Genomic DNA, 16,202 nt, shown 5'->3' with positions numbered 1-16,202 from the left:
TTTAGAAAACGACGATTGTGTTACGTGTAAATGGTAGGAGACAACGTACATAATAGAACAATCTACGTTAACTATAGACTCATATAAATGTTTCCTGTAAAATATTGAATACATGCAATTCTTATAAATTCACGGTTATGACATGTATATAGGGCAATTCAACGTATGGTGATCAAGTGACAAAAGGTATTTCCATCTCGACCATTTACCTGATAAGAAACTATCTATAAAACGCGCTTAAACCCCGGTTAGCGAATCACATTTTGCGATCTTTAGTACTTAGCAGATCGTGTATGGTCCTTAAATTGGCATTTAATCCATCCGATATTACAAGTGAGTTTTAAATATCGCGAAAAGATCAGCAGCGTCAACCTGATAGGACAATGTGTGTTTTAAAGGTTTGTGCCTTTGCAGCATTGCAGAATGGATTTGTAAACGCTGGTAAGTGCACCTGTGTTCTTTTCCTTTGAAAAAAGGAACACAGCTACAACATTAACACAAATACAACTTAAATAGCAACACTTACACTAAGTGGAACAAGAATTAAAATATTATTTATTGTTATAAACATATATATTTGAAATGAAAACAACACAGAGCTGTGTCGGCAAGCGGTGATAACATTGCTATGTGTGGATATAACTACATATTCCTGTGTTTATAGTATATATATATATAAATATGTATTCAAGATTGGCATATTTAAATTGCTTTTGGCATGAAAACTGTTTTGAAATTCTCTTCATACATGTATACTGAAACTTTTTAAACACGTTTAATAACGCGTATTTAAAGTTACTGGTAGCTTGTACAAGCGGGAACTATTATATTGACACTTTTATAATAACTTCTTAAAAATATATCCCCAAAAACATTTCAATATTATATATGATTAGATAAAACTGAATTTATTTGTAATTCCTTCGGTGGAAAGTGTATGGTAAAGCTAGATGTTAACCGTGGTTTATTTTTTAATAACTGTTGCAAGGCAGTTACCCTAACTTATTTTTTTTTTGTTAAATGCTGTGTGTTGTGTGACTTTTTTTGCATATTTTTAAGACAGTAATATGATTTAAAATTAACGAGTGATATAACATGGTTATGCCCGTAAAATTTTGTGAATATCCTTAATTCAATCATTCATTAAATAAAATATTAGTTAGAAAAGCAGGTTTTTGTTTTGAATTATAGTATAATCATAAGATTGCAAACAATAATTTATTGTTTTGTCCATGAAACATATAATTTTGACAAAAAAGATATCGTCATTTAAGTTTACGGTTTATTTTTCTTTAAGCCTATTGAAAATCTACTTCATCGAATAATTATGATTTATTTGCCCAATGTGTGCAATTGAACGCCAAGGACGTCATCATCTTATTGGCGTCGCACTGAAGTGCGGCGACTAGTATATAATACGTTTTTTTTCGCTTATGGGAGGAGAAGTTATTTTATGGATCAATGTATATATTTTTGTTGTCAGAATATATTGCATAGTGGTGATTTTTTGTGTAAATTAATGTAAATAAGAACTGCATGTGTGCCTATTACATTTACTACAACATTTATTGCCAATAATGCAAAGCTAATTATTTTAATTAATAACTGATCACAGGGACTGGGCAATAATAAAAGATCACAGGGACTGGGCAAATACGCAAACCGGTGAAACTTTCTGGTTTTGTATAAAAACATAATCAAAATATATTTATTTTGTGTTTTTTTCTAACAATAGCGCAGACTTTTGCTGTTCGAGTTTTGGTTAACGCGTATTTTCTTCAATTTTACAAGACGACAGCGATTACACGGTTTATTGCTTTATCATTATGAACTCACCGGTCTTACTGACAATAACGTGGTGATGTCACCATCTATGTATAGAATGAATGCTTTATTGATAACCGTTACACAACAGTCACTTATTAATATCTTAGTTAGAAGGTGATTTTTCAAGCGGTTCCGTAGTGTAGTGGTTGCACGCTCGCTTCACATGTGAGAGGTCCAAGGTTCGAGCCCCAGTAGAATCAAATTATTTTATTTGTGTTCTATGTTAACTTTTTTGTATTGATGTATACATTTTAGTTTAAATAAATATGCTGTTTTATTGTAACCCTGTTTTTTTTTATTATGCCCATGAAATATATGTGTGAGAGGGTGGGGGGATTCGTAAACACATTACAACTTTTACAGTGTTTTCATATCAATGAGTACTCAACCCATATCGTAAATGAGCAACGTAAGAATAAGTTCAGAATCATTTCCCCTTGAAGTTGAGAAAAATATGAAATTACGCTAACAAGATAAAGCAGATTTTTAAAAACCTACACAGTTCTGTTCCATAAATGAAAACTGCATACGGATGCCAGTAAAAAAAAGGAAACCAATGTAAATAAAATGAACTATGAAATATTTGGGGGTTACAACACAAAATCATAGATAATGGTTATTTGGGGGTTATAACACATCATAGATAATGGTTATACCAGTATCTTTTTCTATTTTGTTTAAAATAATCGGCCAATATATTAATATCTACAGTAGAAAAAAAATCGTTCCATGTAACTTCATTGAGAACCTTTTACACTGACATTCCCGACGCCCTTTGATGCTTTGCATCAATACTTATCTTGTACAATTGAATTGGAATAACAACATAAAACATGTGTTGAATATAAATAATTGACATACTTTTGATTTGTCCTCTATAAATCGCTAAACGCTGAGCAACGGCGTGTCGAAATACCAATTCATAGACATATACAAAGGGAATTAAACATAGAGTTGGTTTTTATTTGATAGTATTTTAAACTATTGTTAAAAACTAACCGTTATTCTTACACTGTTTTCATGTTATTAAGTTAAGTTTATAAATATCAGTTTGATATTAAATACATACTTTCAAAATCACAAGTTGCTAACCATTATATCTTGCCACTGACACTGTTTAGACCAATGCAGAGATCAATGTATCAATGATTGTACCGAATCGCTATCGTTTACAATATTGAGTGTCGTGGCTTATCACTTTTATAATTAATCGTTTAATATATATTCTTCTGTTCGAGGGGACCAAATACATAAGATTTTTAATGCATCTCGATTAGTACACTACCAAAAATAAGGAATATGTTCATATTGTTATAAAATAGAGAACTCAAGGATTAGTTAGTATCTCTTTTTTCGTTCATAGACTAGTTCTCGTCATACAAAAAAATGTTTGAATTACATATGAATACATTTCAGCATTCTCATGGGGTGATCCGGTGATACAGACAGTCGGCAGTCCTTCTTACGCATATTCCTTCAACGGGCATGGGGAATACGTGTTCCTGAAATCAGAGAATGGGTATGACATCGATATGATACAACAAATGCACTAAATAGAATCTATATTAACCATTTGTGTGTAAATTGATTTTAACAAAATATAAATGTAGCAATAATTTAAGCATAAAAAAGCATTTTTAGACGTTTGATATTCGCCATTCATATATGAGTTATGACGAATATTGTTTTGACTATTTTGCCTGGTACGCTGTTCTTATGCGATTACATACAAAACAATATGTACAAAAATAAATCTGATAATTAATTATATGAGGGGAAAAAACAGCACAATATAAAACACACTTAGACCTGTAATATTGCGCTTTCGAACACTTGAATATTGTGTCTGCCTAGCACCACGAGATCCTAGGTTCGATCCCCACCGGTGGAGCGATTCTCTATCTCCCCAAAATTAAAAGAGTTATAAATTACATACACTTTGAAAATTTCAGACTCGAAATACAAGCACGTCTGGATTACTTGGTACACGAGATTACTGATTCCACAATATTCACGGCGTTTACATTCACGGTGTGTGGGTTATTAGTATTGATATATTAATTACGTAGCAAAGGTTGAAGTATCGCTGTCTGTTAAAAAGTGTCTTTTTAACATCATGCATTTTTTGCAAACATGTTTAATATCGCGAAATAGAAATACCCACACAAAATATCTCTTGTGCGTGTAAGGCTCTGATAAATGTTACTGCATCCCAATTTAAACCTATTTCACAAATTGAAAGTGGAACTCACTTTTGTATGTTTTTGTCATACTAGTAAAATGTTTATTTCTCACAGAATCATCACGTCAACGAAACCGTTCAAATCGAATTCGATAGAGCTTCGAAGCACATTTCACTATTCTTAAATAACGGAACTCTGTGGAAGACATCGCCCAACTGTACGATTGGACCTCCTATACGGACTTTCGGATTCATGCTGGTTTGCTTGCGACCGCCTGTAGATGGATTTCACATAGCACCAATTATGTCATTGAACAACATATTATTGGTAGGAAATATTAAAATCAAAGATGTGTTCGTAACTTTTGCTGAAAGAGAACACGCATTAGGCATTGCACAAGTATTCAACTTGTTTTGTCAGGTCATATTCAATTATTGTATTTATTGATTATAAATGCATTCGTTTATGTAAATTGATAATGTTATAGATACCAATTATATGTTACATATAATAATTCCGAATTAAACCATTCGCAATGAGATATTAATGCTGCTCATTCCAGAATATGTACGAACCAACATATAGTTAGTAGCATATCAATTTATCTGTAAAATGTGAAGATAAGTTGAAACTTATTTTGTATACAATATCACCGCACAGGATGTGATGACCGATGGAGAGTTCATGAATATAAAAGTGCTTGCTCATCCACCACTTATGAACACCACAGGGTTGGCGGGAAATGTTCATGATAGCTTTTATGTGTCAAAGAACGCAACGAAGTTCCCGGTGAATACCACCGAAGATGACATGTTCGACTATGGCGAATCATGTATGCAATCAGCTAGTATTTTTCTTTGATTTAATTTGAAATACATTTAATTATGTCACTTTGAATAAAATAAAGAAACACACGCACAACTCTGATAAAGTATTTAAAATCTTGCAAGATTAGGTATCACATTATCCGAAGTTTTATGGCTAGTTCACAGCTTCAATACAAAAAACTTTGAAAAAACTTGATCCCTCATCTCATTTAAACTCCGAAGGTGTATTTACATTGTGCTTGAATTTTCTGCAGTGATATTGTGTGACATTTGCGTTTTTCCTTTTCAGGGTATCTTAGAACTCAACCTAACTTGTCGCAGTTCAACTACAATTTGACAGGGGGCAATTTCAGTTACTTCAACGCATTTTCAAAGCCACGTTTTCTTCAACATCTTCTCAACAATACAACAGCATTGTTTGAGAAATGCAATGTCACAAATGTGGAAGAAATGACAGGTGTATGAAAGAACAAATGGGACAGTTTGTTCAACGAAGAATGCATGCTGACCATGGCGAGAACATGTAACAAGTCCCTTGCAGAGGCCATACACAAAGAAGTTGAACGACAGCACGAAGATCTCATGAGAAAAAGTAAAACAATGTTTTGTATTTGGTTCAACCATTAGTTGATATAAGTAAATAAGACATGTTGATTTACAAATGTGTTGTACCCTGATTAAACATGATATAGCATTTTTCTACGTTACTCGTCATATATGTTTGGTCTTTATATATGTTGTATAATTGGTTTTAAAATATAAAGCCAAAGATGTAATTAGTGTATATTTAAGTTTATTATACCATGCATAGATGAACTGCAAATAGTTATTACTGTTTAATTAGTGAACTTATCTCACGACGATTATTCAATTCTAGAAAATAGACCTCCAAGCTTTCTAGATTCTATGATCAATTCGACGACGATATACAACGGGAACTCTTCTTGGGTATTGAACTTGACAAATGCTATTTTTGACGAAATAATGACTGAACTGCGGTTCGAAGTGGATCCGTTCATATCAGACGAAATGAAAATAGGTAAATACATAGCACGACAACATAACACATCAATCAATTGTGTGCATTAAATGTATGAAACCCCAAATTTTAAAGAGTCAAAGCAATGTATCAATAGTCAGAAAATAAAAATAAAATAATAAAGAAATAATTATTAAAGTAATAATGATAATACATACTATATCTGAAATGTTTTTAATATAGGAATACAAAATACAAATTAAAATAGGAATACACAATTTAGTTGTTGGAAGAATTTTGTCTGACTACGATCGTGCAGACATGCCATGTTTGAGTGAACAAGCAATCATAGTAGCTTCCTAGATAATTGGGTTAATGAATAGTGAACAATAGACTATATTATAACTATTTAGATACGAATCAAACATTCATTTATTTATTTCTTTTCAGCTAGTTGTTTTTATTATTTGTATTGTTGCATCGATTTTGCGTTGAATGTTTGTTCTATACATGTGTCCACATGCGTCTTGGACTACTGTATTAATCGAAAACAAAATCATACAATTGTAATATGAATCGCAATTGATATGCAAATAGGTATACCATAATACATTTTTATAAGGCACTGAATAAAACTGTTAATTAACTTTATTTTAAAGGACAGAAGCACGACAAAAATAATAAAGTTACCAAAAGCAAACAACGAAGTCAGGATAAAAAATTAATTTCGTTAATCTACTTGTTAATAATTATGTGTTGTCACAATGTCTTGTTTATATTTCAGTAGTGTAATTCTTAAGTTGTGTATAGTAGTAGAGTATTTGCCGATAAAACATTAAACATTTTAGTATATACACAACATTTCACCATCGCATTCACAGAGCCCTAAGAAACATGAGCGAAAGAATATTGCGCTTTATGGTGTATGACAAATACAACTTATCAGATGATCACGCCGTCAGTGTCCGGTACTGCGGGTGTGAGAGACCAGAGATGTGTAGTTTCAACAATGACGTTGACGGTAGGTTTATTTAAGATCGATCATATTTATTGAAGAAATATGGCATATTGTAAGTGGTTGTTTTGGTTTGTTTCCCCAACAATATACACCTAGCACAGATGTACATTATTTGTATTTGTTTAACATTATTGCTATAAACGATTTATAGTTGGTACCTTTAGATTTATTTTAGAATTTAATTTGAATATGTCAGTAAATGGGTGAGTAAGTCAATCTCTAAGTTACTAAATAAGCGATAAAATATGCCCATACGTGACTGAATAAATAATAGCATAATCTCTTCATCACTTGAACTAGCTTATTATTAATCGTTTGTAGCTTAGAACTTCTGCATAGTTTACTCACTAAAACTCTCACTAAACTTTTTTACCAAATCTACGCAAACCCTATTTTTGCTATAGATATGTAAACCATGCATTCATTAGTCAGTAAACAATTATCTAGATACTGCAGAATGCAGATGCTCAAATCAATACACGAATGGCGCATTCTGCGAAATCCATACAAATCCCTGTGAAGTAAACAGGTGCTACGATCAGCCCGCTTGCAAACATTCGGAATTCAGTGGAAACCCGTGCTCATCTTGTCCTCTAGGATTATATGAAGAATTTATGGGGCATACACAGCATTGTATAGGTACATGAGCAATACTTATTTAGGAATGTGCTATGTGGAAACATGAACTTATATGGGGTTAAACACATAGTTTACATATGTTAAATCTTTATTACAATCAAATTTTTTACAAACTGTAATGGTTTCATTAAATCTTACCTTGGCAAATGTAATGAGCCAGCGTCATGTTTTCGATTCGGATTATATTAGTTCCCAAACGTTTTATCCGGAATATCTCTGTTATTGTTACCTCAGTATTGTGACTATATTCATGCACACGATACTGTCAACACTAGAATTGCATATGATCAATGCATACGCACAATCCGTTATATTAAATCAAAAGTAGCGTTTGAACTGATGCACAACACTGTCGATGAATGTATGTTTGCTCTTTCAACTGAACGTGTTAGAATGCACGCTTATCATTAAGTTACCATAATGTTATCTCATTTCATATTATTTTATTGTAATATTGTATGTACCTTAGTGTTTTTCCCAGGAGGGCAAAGGGGCATGGCGCATTACTTTCAAAAAGGGCATTTTAGCGCGCAGTTTAGGCAAAAAAGGGCAAAAACGTTCCATGTTATTTGCTCCACGAAGCAGTTGTGGAAAAAATAACATATAAACAAGCACATTTAATGGTAATAGATGTATTTAACTTACTATGATTTATATTAATATATTTACCTTGCAATGAACATTTAAGTTCCATGCTGTTTCAATAAACTGTACAGCACGACAAACATAATAAAGCAATATATGCATATGAATCTGATTATACACAGATCCACTAACATATAAATTAAACCATGTTTGTCTTATCCCATTTTCTAACAATAATCTCGACAGATGTTTAAAATAACATTGCGAGTAAATTGATCTCTAACAATATGCAAACACTCGTTTCCGTGACATACATCCACCGAGTAGATTACAAATAAATAAATTATATTGTTGCTATCTAAAACATTTTTATGCATCGTTGATTATCACAGACATTTCATTGATTCCTTCTTAATGTATAATCTCCATCGTTAGTTCGATCGTTTACGACGTTATTTGCCATTTTTGCCGAGTCACAATTTAATTCTGCATAGTCCGCCATGTTGATAAAATGTCAAATGATGTAAGCGACAGGTGCGCATAGCAACGTTAAATCGTATACGCGATTAGTATTTTGTTAAATTGGTATACGTCTCGGTAATTATTTCAATAATTAGATCTAATTATCTTAAAGACGAAATCGATAAAGAATAAATTTGTTTGTGAATTTAAAAGTAATTTTGCGTAAAAGAATATGTTTTGATATAACTGAATAATGCATGCAAAGCACAATTGCCACAAGAATAACATTGAGTTTTTCATCAAATGTCTCCGAAGTAATGATTATATCGTGGAGGAGTACACATTGCCGAGCGAAAAGTGCGCTTGGTATAACATAGCCTCCGGCATTATCGATTGATACTGACACGGGGTTATTCACGCATGACTAATTCACAGCTTTGGGGCAGCCAGTAAGACCTAATCGAGCACTGTTATAGATTAAATCTGCTCAATTAAATATAGTCGATTAGACGTTGACGCCTCTCGAGTAAATCAAGCACAGTCGGAGCGTCACAGACAATCAAGGAAGCTGATTTTGCGGACCAAGTTAGATCGTAAGGCAAATTTCGTGGCGAAATTTGCCTTTGAAAAAAAGGGCGCGTGGCGAAATTTGCCTTTAAAAAGGGCAGCGTGGCGATCCGGGAGGGCGGCGTGGCTTTTCGCCACGCTAAAATGGCCTGGGAAAAACACTAAGTAACCTGAAATTGAAGAAGATGTATGATATCATTTACTTAATTCTTGCTCACTGGATGCAGATTTAAACGAATGCGACGATACCAAAATCCATGACTGCGAACACGACTGCCTAAATTTTGTGGGATCATATATATGTTCGTGCCATGCAGGCTATTCTTTAAACGAGGACAACAGGACATGTTCAGGTATTTCAAATAAATAACACAAATGGAAAATAAGGGATCGTATGCTGGATATGTGCTACGGGCGTTGCATCCCCAAACATTGGTTTTATTGTTTATGATATTATTAAAGTCAGTCTCGAAACACTGATCCAACCGTATACAAAGAGCAACGTAATACATTAAAAATGACTAATTGATTTTTGTATTGCCTTTTTCAGATATTAACGAATGTCATGGAGACACGCATGTGTGCACGAAACAACACGAGATGTGCCAGAACCTGCCAGGAAATTATTCTTGCGTTTGCGATACAGGATATAGCAGAAGTACACTTGATGCTGATTGCAATCCAACAGGTGACAACACTACATAAGTTAAAAAAAAGCTTTTGATAATTGATTTACCTCATATTTATTATAAACGTAAATTTCCAACGCACACAGTTATCTTTATAATTCTTTTATTGAAAAATGGCGTCAATAATAAATACATTGTACTGCTTTGTAGCCTCATCCGTATTATTTGGCAAGTTGAGCTACAGCATCGAAACCAGCATCAATATCAACATATCACGCGTAGAAAAGGAAATACTTTTACAGGTACAAATCTCGATCTCTTTACGTTGTATGGCAGTATGCATAGAGTTGATTTTAGAACAATATTGTATATCTATTCATTTACTCTTGCTTTAGCAAGTTACTAATTTGTACATCATACTAAATTTTGCGCAAACTATTTCTAATTATTATTTATGTTTAAAGTTGGTTCATGTTCATTTCTCATGTAAATATAATAATCGCCTTGTTGGCGAAAGAGTATTATTGAAACATGGTGCTATAATTAGGTTTTTCTACTTCTAGTAAAGAGGATGTTATTTTTGTTGCTTTTGAAACTTTCTCATTTTTGGAATAAAGCTTAATTAGCACGGCATTCATGTATCGTTGCAGATTAATTACAGCTGCATTACCCGGAGAGTTCTGCTCTTTTGGACATATTTTTGTGCAACCTACTTTTCGACATCAATAATACACAAATTCTAATAACGTTATTATTTTTACAACTTCAAAAACAAGCGGTTGCCATTATGTGAAGTCTTCTGGGTTTGATTTGTTATACTTTCCTCATTTATATGGCTTGGTTCTTATAGAATGCTGGTATTGACGCCGGACAGCTCTCCAATGGAAATCCTTTGATAGAGCTGTTAAGACAACTGGGTTGTGCTCCTGGCCAGACAAAAAACAGTCGGTAAGACTGGTCGTACGATTTGCCCGTTACGCATACATATTCTCCCATGTGTGGGGCTATTACTTGTAAAGTACCATCGTCTGTACCGTGTAAATGAATGAATAGTGTTTTTTAAATACATAATTTTGTTCCAATGATGTTTTAATTTAAATGATTTTTTAAGTCATTAAACAATTAGAAAGCCTTATAGTATTATTGCGAAAGATTTCATAGTAATATATTAATCAATCAAACTGTTTATATTTACATATTACATATCAACAGTTATAGCATATGTTTCAAATTTATCTTTGTTAATAAAAGTAATTAAATTATATACATCGTACTGTTTCGACTAAATTAACATTTTAGCAGTAATATGCTAAGGAATGCATCTATGTTGTTTTATTATCTGTGTAGATCAGGTCTTATAGATGACGTTGGGGCAAATAAAATACCATAGGTTTGAGTATAGGTTGGATGTTACAAACATGTAAGACTGATGGACAATCATTAACAATGTATATGTGTTTTTTATACAAGCTGTTGATGAATGTATAATAATTGGAAATGATTACTGAGTATTTGAAATACAGACCATATGAACAACTACTTCATTAAACGGGATTAAAACAGGATAAGAATATCGGTGGTCTTAGTTTTGAATATTAATATACATTTACTGGTTATTGTGGTTTGAATACTTATATTTTATTGAGCATGTTGTTTTATCAAATGCAATTCATCACACGTGTGTCTCCAATAATTCTTATAGCTATACTCATCTACGATTTTCGTGCATGAATTAATTGAATTCAGTCTAAGAAGGCAATACAAATAGCAATATAAATGCATCAACGTACGTGTACAAGAAGAATCATATTAAATCATTTAAAATCATTTTAAACGATTCCCTTACATAAAGGTCTCGTTTTATAGACGCTAATCCACATATGCACTTCCTGCGGAGGCTTTAAAATACATGAAGTGCAACCATGCGCATGCGCAGTATTGTGAGCCGTACCATAGAGATATAAGATACTTTATCATATAAAACTATTCTGCAGTTAATTACTCTGACTTCATTAATCGCTCACGATACCTGTTTTTTTAAATACATTACGTTTGAAAATTACCAAAAAAATCTGCACCCTACTACTTTTTTAATTAAAGAATGATGTCATTGTTTTGCGCGAATATTAATGAAAACGCTTGTACAGTCACCAATAGTGAAATTACGGCATTTCTTGGCGGGAAACATGAATATGATGTTATTACTATGATGAAACCGAACCTGAAGCACCACCAAATAAATTATGTTGTGCCTCGTAAAGCTCTCAAATTACAACCAAAGAGTCCATTAATGATGAAAATGCAAGAATTACATAAAGTTTTTTTTTGCATTTCGCCGGAATTAAACACGACATCATCGATTTATTATCTTTACTTTATAAATAACTACTACTACTACTACTACTACTACTACTACTACTACTACTACTACTACTACTACTACTACTACTACTACTACTACTGCTGCTACTACTACTACTACTACTACTACTACTACTACTACTACTTCTACTACTACTACTACTACTACTACTACTACTACAACTACTACTACTACTATTACAGCTACTACTACTTCTATTACTACTAATAATAACAATAATACTAGCAACTTAGCTACGCAACATTTGAGGTTATGTTGTCTCTGTTGAAATGGTCACGTACACATTTTCAGCAGGTTAATTTTAAATATACACATACATTATATGCAAATAACTGTTGATGCAATTAAAAAAAAGATAATAACGATTATAGGCATGTAAACATTGTACACTGCGCTGTCGAACAGAACTGGCACACCGTTGACCTTTGTCTTCCCGGAAAGGCAGCTTAATCCTCGTTTCCCTTGGTCATATTGGCCTGTCAAGACTTTATTAAGAAATATTCTACATATTCGGGTTTCGTCACGTGTGGCATACTTGTTTGGGTACTGTGAGGTGATGGCAAAATAAGCGCCATCCACGTATTCCGTTCCTGTGGACAAGATCGCAATTCAACATTTCAATAACATACCAGCAAACACGTGAGATATATAACTAATAATTAATCAAACGAGCATCAATACAACATAGTTCAGTTTTCTAGTTAAAATGAATACCAAATTTCCTTAATTAGTAAAGTATTGAGTTGAACGCTTATCGCAAGTGTATCTGTTCGAAATAACACCACATGTACCAGTGTTCAAGTCGGTAGCTCTACATGAGAATGTATTTTGTAACAATTCGGTTCAATATTCGAATTCAGAAATATTATTTGTAATATTGTTGCGGTAAAAAATGCAAAACTTGATTAAGACATATACTTGTATACGAGTATAACTAGATCCGCGTGTTCAGCTTCAATTTGGAAATGCACACGCAACCTGCCTGTAATTTTCTGGTAATTCTTGATGACAGGAACGCTCAAATAATAGGAAAGTAGTTCGGAATTCCGACCGAAAATTGCAAACCAATATACAAGCATGTTCAAAAGGAACTCGAATGATTTCCAGTAGCTGATATTCACTTTTTAAGAAAAAGTCCGTATAAACAATATATTTAAAACAAAGGAGTTTTTATATTTTTTTATATAAATCGATGATACAGAATCAAAGCCTGCTTATACAATACAGCGCAATAAATATATACATAACACATTAATTTAGTAAGAATGTCACGACGGATGTTGGTGCTTCAATAAGTGGTATATGGCTTTCTTGCGCTGGCATTTTGGTAAAAGATTCATACTCGGTTAGAAAGACACATATGCTTTGATGAATCTTGATCAAATGGATCTTTGAAAAAATGGAACTCTTTTTTTAATTCGTTAAAGTTGTTTTATACCCGATGCTTGACATTAAATCGAGTACAATTTCATGACGATTACTGCGGCTTGAGTCAGTGTTTCGTTTGATATTTTGTCGTAAAAATGGCCGTGCCACGTATAGTAAATTTGTCACTTGCCTTTAATAGCGGATAAGAACATTGTTTCACATGATATCTCTACTGCATCATACAGTTTGGCAATGAGTGCAATTATTGCACTACATAAAATAACGACTAATGTGCCTCCGTAGCTCAGTGGGTAAGGCGCTCGCGTTCAAATCCAGAGGACCCGGGTTCGATCCCCGGTCGGGGCACATACATGTTACAGCGGAATTCTGACTGACAACTAAAGGTTAAGCTCGGCTTTGAGAATCGTATTATAAGGTTTCTTTATAAGGCAGTTGTAGTTTCACTATGTTTAGTACATAATTTGCATTGTGATAACCCATTGTACCATATGATTGAATATCATTCATAAATACGTACAGATGTAATGTATATTTTCTTTATTATTATATTGTGGAACGGAAACCAAGAATATGGAGGTATATAAAAGCGAATTGAAATGTGTTAAGTTATATACGTTGTAGAGCTGTAACGATTCGGTTCGATGCATCGAAAAACCGGTTCAACGCCGCCGATTCGATTTCGATACCAATACGGCCAATTTCGATTCGATTCACTGCAATCCCGATAGATCCGCATTTTAAACCTTACTTTCTAAATCCGTCGTCTAAACGTTCTTGTCATTTGTAATACGTCTTGTGATTGGTCAATAGCCAATATGGCATCCTTTGAATGAATGAATAACATGCTGAGCATTACATCAGCCGGTAAAATGGCTTCTTCAACCACGACGAAAGACGCACAATCAAAATTAAAATCAAAAGTATGGGAACATTTCGGGATTCGCGAAGGTTCTGATGCAAGGGCAACTTGCAAAACGTGTTTTGTGGACGTAAGTTCCCTATATGGTTTGTTTTCTAAACTGTGTGCATTCTGTTAAGAAGTCAACTGGACGTTGTTTATATACTTGCATGTTACATTTGTTACTTATAAAACAATGTTGTGTTTTTAAATTTTATTTAAAACATTAAACACTTTAAATGTACAACATAATAAGTTAATAACAAATACCAAACATATTAATTCATGCCATGGACATACCAAACATGAAATAATTTGCAAAATAAGCAGCAAATAGTTTAATTTGAATCGAATCGAAAATAATCGAATCGGACCATTTGGTATCGAAATCGAATCGATTTGAATGATGGGTGAATCGTTACAGCTCTAATACGTTGATTTATTAATTAACTTTATAATTTTAGACGAGGATGTGTTCGATTTGTTCGTCCCATACAAGTTGAGCCTCGTCAATAAAACTCGAAACTTGCCTTATACGAGAAAAAGGCGGCCAATATGGAAAAACACGGCCAATACGGAAAAAGGTCGGCCAATACGAGATTCAGCCAATCAGAAACCAGGAAAAACTCGACCTTATATGAGAATCTAAAATTTCGACAATTTGAGACGCCATTTTAAAATTGTATGCTTAGCTTTGGTGCAAAAGTTGTAATCTTTAAAAATATATTTAATATAATCTAATATATTCAGCACCCCTTTTGACAATAACAATAGTGCAGTGTAACCAGTAACAGTAAGGTTCAATATTTGAGCGTACAGAAATAACAACTTTCAATATTTTCAAGCTACAATGAAAGCAAAACTAATTCGAAATCGTGGAGGATTTACACATTACAAATGCAATTCCTAATGACAATAAGTAAGTTTTCAATCCTTATTGTCTTTATGAGTTGTATTAAAAACAGCGGTGGTGGATCCAGTCTGGCTGGAATGTTATCAGGTAAATTTTGGATAATTTTGCGACCTGTCAAATTGTGTTCCTGCATCATGTTATGTCTAGAAAGCATATTTCGTCATATACTTAGTTTAAATGCTTTTGTTTCTATGCTTCATCAGTAATATCGCATTCAAATTACAATATTAATGAAATAATAATAATTCCTTTGAAATAAAATGCATGGGACATTTGTTTCCTCTTGCAACAATATTCAATTTTCGTTTTAAATTAACAAGATATCTCTTAAAAGGTTGGCTAGATTGAACTTTACCGGTACGCAGTTGTTAAACACTTTCGACAAAGCGGGGGTTTTGGGGCTGTAGCCCCCGATACTAAAGAAATATTTAGTTTAAAAAGGATTATTACTATTAGGTGTTGTGTTAGGTGTTGCCCGCTTAGCAACAATAAAATTATACGCTTTTCCATTCTTTTTTACACACCGGTAAAGTTCAATCACCCAAAAGGTATTTTGGTGTACATAACATTTTCAAAGCATTTTGCATGGGAATATAAACGGAAAATGTTGTATAGAACAGACATTTTGCTATTTTTCAAAACTTCATACACAATTTATTTTAAATAGCAAAAACCTGTTATTCGAAAGTGAAATTGAAGCTTTTCCTGCTGATAATAATATAAAGTTAATTAATAAAATTGTCATTAATTAGTTGAAATCATATTGGCTTTGTTATTGAGCTTCAGACAGCCTGCGGCCTCGGGACAATACGGCTGTCTTCAGCTCAATAACAAAGTCAATATGAATTCAACTGATTAATAACATTATATTATAAACTGTTTAAACTTGCACTTAAATTTATT

General features: G+C 33.1%; 2 protein-coding genes across 3 annotated transcripts; both read left to right on the top strand.

Annotated features, from left to right (window-relative positions):
• Positions 1 to 321: 321 nt before the first annotated feature.
• Positions 322 to 5,888, top strand: LOC127851478 (uncharacterized). The gene is made up of 7 exons (XM_052385285.1): positions 322 to 441; positions 3,244 to 3,346; positions 3,780 to 3,858; positions 4,125 to 4,337; positions 4,671 to 4,842; positions 5,127 to 5,429; positions 5,715 to 5,888. Exons 1-6 carry the CDS (start codon positions 384 to 386, stop codon positions 5,300 to 5,302), a joined length of 801 nt encoding a protein of 266 aa, XP_052241245.1. The 5' UTR covers positions 322 to 383; the 3' UTR covers positions 5,303 to 5,429; positions 5,715 to 5,888.
• Positions 5,889 to 6,704: 816 nt separating this feature from the next.
• Positions 6,705 to 11,572, top strand: LOC127850968 (fibulin-2-like). 2 transcript variants are annotated; one of them, XM_052384367.1, is made up of 7 exons: positions 6,705 to 6,837; positions 7,282 to 7,473; positions 9,315 to 9,440; positions 9,638 to 9,775; positions 9,927 to 10,018; positions 10,567 to 10,664; positions 11,064 to 11,572. In XM_052384367.1, the coding sequence occupies exons 1-7, from the start codon at positions 6,711 to 6,713 to the stop codon at positions 11,104 to 11,106; spliced, it is 816 nt and encodes a 271-aa protein (XP_052240327.1). In that variant the 5' UTR covers positions 6,705 to 6,710; the 3' UTR covers positions 11,107 to 11,572. The 2 variants fall into 2 exon arrangements, with proteins under 2 accessions (XP_052240327.1, XP_052240328.1); XM_052384368.1 differs by lacking the exon at positions 7,282 to 7,473.
• The last annotated feature ends 4,630 nt before the right edge of the window (positions 11,573 to 16,202 follow it).

Source organism: Dreissena polymorpha, chromosome 11, assembly GCF_020536995.1.
Source record: "Dreissena polymorpha isolate Duluth1 chromosome 11, UMN_Dpol_1.0, whole genome shotgun sequence".
In the NCBI taxonomy this organism is placed as follows: domain Eukaryota; kingdom Metazoa; phylum Mollusca; class Bivalvia; order Myida; family Dreissenidae; genus Dreissena; species Dreissena polymorpha.
Note: the sequence above shows the minus strand (reverse complement) of the source record. Positions and strands in the feature narration are given on the sequence as shown.